The sequence below is a fragment of the Plasmodium coatneyi genome, chromosome 11 (genome assembly GCF_001680005.1).
Source record: "Plasmodium coatneyi strain Hackeri chromosome 11, complete sequence".
Classification (NCBI taxonomy): domain Eukaryota; phylum Apicomplexa; class Aconoidasida; order Haemosporida; family Plasmodiidae; genus Plasmodium; species Plasmodium coatneyi.
Genome location: NC_033566.1, coordinates 432,639 through 440,052, shown reverse-complemented (window position 1 = coordinate 440,052; position 7,414 = coordinate 432,639). Strand labels below are relative to the sequence as shown.

At 39.1% G+C, this 7,414-nt stretch overlaps 2 protein-coding genes across 2 annotated transcripts; one reads left to right on the top strand and one right to left on the bottom strand.

Annotated features, from left to right (window-relative positions):
- Positions 1-1,856: 1,856 nt before the first annotated feature.
- PCOAH_00032720 (Uncharacterized protein) lies at positions 1,857-2,456 on the top strand (the record flags this gene model as incomplete). The annotated part of the gene is made up of 1 exon (XM_020060067.1): positions 1,857-2,456. One exon carries the CDS (start codon positions 1,857-1,859, stop codon positions 2,454-2,456), a length of 600 nt encoding a protein of 199 aa, XP_019915874.1.
- Positions 2,457-3,567: 1,111 nt separating this feature from the next.
- Positions 3,568-5,549, bottom strand: PCOAH_00032710 (14-3-3 protein; the record flags this gene model as incomplete). Its single annotated transcript, XM_020060066.1, has 7 exons — positions 3,568-3,659; positions 3,768-3,841; positions 4,087-4,180; positions 4,304-4,496; positions 4,641-4,844; positions 5,249-5,319; positions 5,456-5,549. 7 exons carry the CDS (start codon positions 5,547-5,549, stop codon positions 3,568-3,570), a joined length of 822 nt encoding a protein of 273 aa, XP_019915787.1.
- Positions 5,550-7,414: the final 1,865 nt, after the last annotated feature.

The following is a 7,414-nucleotide window of genomic DNA, read 5'->3' as shown; positions in this document are numbered from 1 at the left end:
GAAAAGGGAAGGAAAGAAAAGAGGATGAAGAAAAAGAGGAAGAAGAAAAAAAAAAAAAGCGCATTCTAAGCAACTGTGCTAAAACACAATGGGGGTAGACTGAGAAAAAGAAAAAAATATGCCTATCATTTGTGTTGTCTCAGGCTGAAATGTTCCTATGCTTGTGATGTTACTTAACAAAACAAGGGAGGATGTATGTAGCACCCTGGCGCATAGCCTCATTGTTGCAAGTACAAGCGCCACGGACACTCTAAAATTTTGGCATTCCTCCCCTTCCATTTAGTGTTTCGTACAAACAAGAAGGAAAAAAAAAAAAAAATGAATCAATGTGTGAAGCGCGTATGTAATATACTTTTTTACATACGTAAAACTTGTGTGCATCTTTCGGGTGTACGAACCTGTTGAAAGATTCACCTCCGCCCACCAGAAAAAAATGTCATTTTCTTTCAAATGTAGGAAGTACACACGTTATATGCAACATTATGAGCCTCCCCACATGGGCATGTATTAATGTGTACGTGTATTTTATGCAGGCAATACATGCAGAGTGGTGAAAAGAACATTATATACACCTTTTCTATGATTAAATAATAGTCCCCTGGGCTTTTCACTTTAATGCTGCGCGTGAAAAATTAGGTGAAGTGTGTACTCTCCCAATAAAATCGGTTAGCTTGACTTGCACTCTCAAGGACTTTTTTTTTTTTTATGCTATAATTTTTGTGCTACCTGGTTTGTATAATCCTTGCTTTGTATCGCGCAAGAAAAAAAAAAAAAAAAAAAAAAATGATAAAATGATAAATTTCGTTACCCCGAAGAATATACACGATCGCCGTTTTTGTTCAATCTTGTTCATTTCTTTGCTCTCCATGGGACGAGGCGGATATTCCAAACGATTGAAATGGGAATTGTTCTGTTTCGACGTGTAGACCAACCATGAGCATTGCAAAATTTGTTTTTCCGTTTTATTCAGTGGAATGCTCTGCAGAGCGTTTAAGCGACGAATAAATGGTAAAGCTGCACACATGGGACGTGGTGATCAGTGTGATACTTAAAGCGGGTTTATATCTTTGCTGCTTTAGCCTGTTTCGAAGCGTTTGCCTGTTTGGCGCAATTTGTAGGGTGTACAGCCAATCAATCGGCTGAGCGTAACTCTATTCGCAGCCCAGTCCACATGTGCCTGTGCTACGGAGAAGTGTGTACCATGGGCGTTACATGCGTAGTACACGCGCGCGTGCTCCTTATGAACATATGCGCAAAGGCTTCCACCCCGCGGGGGGGCACGTTTTTCATTTATTTTTCTGCGTTAAAGTTGCTCTTGGCGCAAAAGGTAAAAAAAAAAAAAAATAATAAAATAAAATAAAATAAACCGCAGCGAAGCATACCAAGTGACGAATGCCAACCTTGAGGCACACTTCGATCACACATCAACCTCTGCCCCTTCCGCACCCCCGCCGCAAAACGACCAGCGAATTTATTCCATAACTCACCACAAATAAAATACCCACCGATATAGTAATTATGAGGACCATTTCCTAATGTTGCACTGAATTACACATTATTGCAGAGGTAAGAAAAAAAAAAAAAAAAAAAAAGTCAAAGCGATGATTAAAGTGAACGCATGGTATATTAACACCCAAGTGTTCACCATCCTTTTGCGCAAAAGTGATAAAAAATAATAACACAGGAGAAACATTTGGAAAGATACTCACCTCTTACCCATTTCAGTTGCAAGTGATAGTAACACCTTTGAACATTTTACGGTTAAGCAAAACTGGGCCAGGAAGGCAAGGAAAAAATATATATATATCCAACTGAATGCACAACGCAGGTGTACGAAAATACCGCCACCCTTAACGATGGCATTGTCAAGGAGTAAAGTAAGATTTCTATTCCCCAATGCTACGCTGCAGTCGTATTACCCCACGTCTGAAATGTTTAAAGCGCCGAAGGTTGGGAGCGCGCCAAGAATATATAACGGTTTGGATCCCAGAAAAGTACATAACTACCCATGGACAAATATATTTAAAACGAGGACAATCAAAGAAACAGGATATCAGTATGGAAATTGGGCAGGACCATCTATTCATTCCATGACCCTTGATGAATTAGCCACCTTTTTTAGTAACAAGGATTGCTTAAAGCAATTTAGCTACTGGCAGTTACTTAAGGCTACTTATGGACAGTTCCAATTTCTGTTCCTCTTTGTGGGATCACTAGTTGCTACGATCACGCCCATATTTTTGTTCACCATGTATATACAGAAGTTTGAGCCATTAGAAGTTACCATGGACCCAGATGAGTATTACAAGAATTTCCACTGGCACTATTACGGTGGAGAAATAGACCACCACGCTTTTTCACAGTACCTGGAAGCTAGAAGGGCAGTCAGGTATAGAAATGCCGACATCAACCCGGTCGAATGGATCCCCCCAGAGTACAGGGCAGAAGAGGAATGACGTATGGACAAAGTGATCACTTCGACAAACTGCGAATAAGCGTAAAATTTGGACCACTTTTTTTTTTCCGTCTTCCAAGGGTTTTTTCTTTAATAAGTTATCCAACAGGGTAGGTAATATCACCCGAGCTGGGTAGCACACCATTTCATATGCCAAGTGCATGCTTTACTAATCACACCGTGTAGAGAGGCAGTTATACGGGTACACACGTACCCATAAAACGTGACTGCATTTGGAATTTTTGCTCAACTTGTTCCTCCTACAAACAGGTTTTTTGTGTCGTATGCCCATTTAAAAAGCGTATAGCATTTCACCAGTGAAGGTTCAAACTCTTCATGCTATATGTTGATAAAACTAATTAGGGGTGGCTCTTCCCTGCCCTACCCTCTAACCATATTATGTAGTCTTAAATTATCTAATTTTTTTTTACCATGCATGCGGAGAAACTTCGTTACTACAAACAGTTATCGGTGGATTAGGAGACGAGAATCGTGTCATTCGGGGGAGGGCACATATGACAGACAAGGATTTATGCACACACGTACGCGCATAAGCATGTATGTACATGTATATATACGTACCCTTGCGAAGGCTGCGTCTGCGGGAGGTGTCCGGTCAGTGGACCAGACCGACCCCAGCTGAACAACATGGAGTAGCCTCCCGTGTGACCCCAAATTTTGCACTTCAAAAATGAGAAGAAAAAAGATGAGTGTATTGCAAAATGTATCTAATGAGTAACTCTTTCCGTCTTGGCTCGTAAAAGCGTTTATGTTGTTCGGAGAAGTGAGTGCTTCTACTGAACATCCAGGTGCACATGTTTTACAATGTTGCAAGAGGCCACAGGGGTGGTGGAGGAGGGGGAATGAAAAAATAACACAAAATGGGGCTCGTCAAAGGGAAGGTCTTCCAAGGGTAATTCGTCCAAATGAACTATCCATCTGGGACAGTTCGAATTAGGTTATGGTGGAAACGCTAGAACATCCGCTCAAGGCGTGTGAACAAATGGAGCTGAAACAGCGAGCTACAGGGCAAGCGTGCTGCTTAACAATAGTAACAACAATGCTCTCCACAACATCTTGGCCTCCTCTCATTTCCTGCGTACACCTCAATTTTATGACTGGATGCTGTCCATAATGTCCTTGTATTTATCGAAGTTTTCTCCTTTTATTTCGAATAGTTCATTCACATTTTTCCTGCCGCAAACTGTTGGTAAAGATGGAAAGGAAGGACGAAATGATGTTGGCGAAAAGGGGAAAGCAAACAGGTGAAAATAGAAGACAAGAAGAAAAACGTTAACGCAGTGAAACTTACGTTCGCACCACTTATTTATGTTGTCCCTCAGTACGCCCAATATACCAATCGTTTTGGAGCATTCGTCGTCGTTTCTAAGTGGAGAAAAGGGGAATAACAGGTGGCATAATTTAAACATGTTCCTACTACAAAAAAGTTTTAGTAGCGAACAGGGTTGTAGGCAAATATGTGCGGGTCTATATCTGCATCTTTGTTGCAGAAAGTCCCTCGCAGGGAAATGAGCAGAGACGCATTTATAGGCATAAAAAGGGGATATCATTTTTCGAAGATTTTTTTTTTTTTTTTTTTTTTATTGGGAAGCGCTCATTTTATGTATTACTCCAGGAGATGCATATTTTGAATTGCATCTCTAAATGCCTGAGCAGCCATCTCAATGGAAATGTTTATGTCGGTGTGCATGTCTTTGTGGAGAACTAGAAATGGGTTGAGAAAAAAGTCGAATGATAAATTATATTAGCGCAGTGCTTACTTATGCTCATGTATTCTCCTTCACACATGTAAGTGCACTTTATATGAATGCTTGCGGAGGGCCTAACCTGTTAAACTAACGAGCAGTTCTAAGATCCGCGGACTAGAGGGAGGTATACTCATTCGGTTCGCATAACCTAGGGCGTAAGAATACGACTGCATGCTTCTTTCTTGAGTCTTCTTCTTTTCTTCACCTTCAAATGTATCCGAGCAGTATCTCGTAATATCTCCAAGTAGATGCCAATAGAACATTAATATTTTCTGCAAGTAGGGATGTTGAAATGGGGGTAGCTCCATGTGTAACATGAAAAGGAAAAAGCTATGTTTATCTTTTTTTTTTTTTATTTCCAGACAGCTCTATTTCTCCTCATTTGTATTGTCAAAAGTTGTTGATGGGGAGCCTACCTCGTTAGTCGTCATGGGAATGCATTTTGTTTTTATAATGTCATATGTAGTATTTTCTATGGATCTTATATCTTCATTTAACTTGTACTTTAGTAGCTCAGCGCAATTTTTTTCTTGTTCACTGGATTTTTCATTTGCTATGATATTTTCGAGTACGTTCTTTTCCTTTCTCCTAACGTTTAGGGCATTTTTGAAGGTGGATCCCTTAAAGGAAAAAAAAAAAAAAAAAATAATACATCACATTGCAGTGCATTATGTCAAAGAGTATGTGACTTTTCATTCATGAACATCGCTCTGGATAAGCTGCACTTTGGCTTATATGATTCTATTCGCGTTTTTGCGTTTATGTGGGCACTTGTGGAAAGCGAAACAAGAATTGTGCAAATGGCAGCAGCTAACTGCACACGGAGCGTTTTCACTAGTGGGGCTTATTTATGTGATACGTTTTTTTTTTATGCCCCTCTATATTATAACATGAGGTTGGGAACACAACACAACTCTGCAGAAAGAGCGATTTATGATTTATCACCTTCAAATTTCTTAAATGTGCAAACAGGTATAGAAAGTGTAGACACAAGATGCATACACGCTATTAAGCTCGTACTAACCATTAACACCGACTCGGAGTAATTTAAATTGTAATTTTCCACATTCACAGCGCTTATCATGGAAACCATTTCTACATTTGGCATAGGGGGGGAGGGGAGTAAAAAAAAAGAAAAAGCATTATCTAATTTGCCACACTTGTTACATATGAACAAATGGGTGTACTGGTCACTTTGCTATTTTAAAAAAGAGCAATTCTACAGCTTAACCATCGTAGTATCCAATATGGTTTAATATTTTTAGGTAGTATATGAATTCTTCTTTATTGTTTAGCGAAACGTCATTATCAAGAGGCGGCTTCATTTTGTCTGTTGCAGAAATGTTTGGCGGTCGGTGGAAGGCCTCCACTGTTGTTCTATTTTGTTCCGTTATGCTTTGTTTTAATATTGGTTATCCCTGCACGCATACGGCTTGAGTTACAAATTCGCGCTCTTATACGAAGCGCGAAAGACAAGGCTTTCCTCTGAACATTTCAAATGATGAACTTTGGGGCATTAAAAAATTTAAGCGTGATGTTGGCTCGAGTGCCAAGAGTGAGGCGGAAACACTTACAAACAGGATTACTAAAAAAGATGTATGTGCATAGAGGAAGGGGCAGGGGGGTTGTTGCACTCGCGTAAATATGACGCTATTTTGGGGCGGAACGTTTGTGTGCAAGGTTATGTGCACATATGTGTACATATATGTGTATGCATATATATGTATTTACTGGTATTATTATTGCCTCCCTTGCAGAAAACAGTTAAAGTGTCCCTTTTTGTGGACATTTAAGAAGAAGCGGCCGCATTTTTTTTTTTTTTTATTGCGTTTATATGTTTACCTCATATAAGAAAATATCAATGTCAACAGCCTTGAAAAAATTACAACTTTATTCCGGACAGGTGAAATGCTACAAAAGAGGCGTTGTGTGGAAATCTTGTTCAGAATTTTTTTTTTTTTAACATTTTTGTATGAACGGCAAGGTAAAAATATGTTTTTGCCACGTTAAAATGGCTTTTTAGGCGGCGTTTTTTTTTTTTTTTTTTTTTTCCTTTCATGTGTAGCTAGTTTTGTTGCGTTACATGACGCTATGCTAAGCTATGTTTTGTTCTGTTATGTTACTTTTTTTTTCTCCCTAAGGGCTTTTAAACAAATAGCTGCGAATGGCTGCAAGTGAAAAAAAGCTAAGCCTGCAACTAAATTACCAAATGGGCGTACGTAGAAGTGAAGGAAAGGACGTTGTTTCGAATTTTTGGAAACTTATGCACATCAGTTCTGTTTTTCCCGTCTTTTTAATCACAATGATGTACTTCTTTTCATTTCTGTAACATGTAAGTAGAAATGTGGGGAAATTTAATTTAAAACTGATCCATTTTTTTCTTCTTTTTTTTACGCGCTTAGGTGTTCGCAAAATTGATAAATTTTAAGACACCGGAAAAGCGCCACCCTCCACCTTTTATACTGCGTCTTTAGGTGGAATGAAGGGGTAAACAATTTCAATGGAAACGAGTTGGAAAAATTGTGCAGCAAGGTTCGGCTAATGTTCGGTCAAGCATCTGTCACCTCTTGACCGTTACAGAGGACGACAATGCTTTGCGTTTTAATTTGATGCAATTTTATTTGATTTGGCTTAATTTAATTCCTTGTACGTGGAACAGAGCAGCCACGTTTTTAAGTGGGCTGAATAAAAAAGTTTCGAAATGAACGCAAAAAATGCTTAAAGAGGAGTGTTCATTTTGCGTTTTCAGTAAATATCGTAAAGACAAACATAGGTGTGACCCCAAATGGGTGGGGGACATACAAAATTACTGGCAATGTGAATAACATTGCTCAATGTGCCAGAAAAAAAAAATATAAGCTAATTCATACTCAAAAAAAGAAAAAATACGAGCTGTAAAGAAAAAGGCTTACGTCGTATTGTTGACAAATTTTTACGCGCGTTATAAATGGTGCATGCAGTTACGTGAACTAATGCGCTCATTCGCACGTGTTACCATGCACACAATGGGTAAGAAACAAATGTGGAGCATGCGCATTTTGCTCCTTTTCTATTTTTTTTTCACCCTGGCATTAGGTAAGTATGCAAACGTTTATGTGCAAATATGGGGGCAGTTACCAATATGCCCACTTTACCGGCATGCATATTTTCCCCAATACAAAACAATTCGGGAATAGGTCTATATCTATGC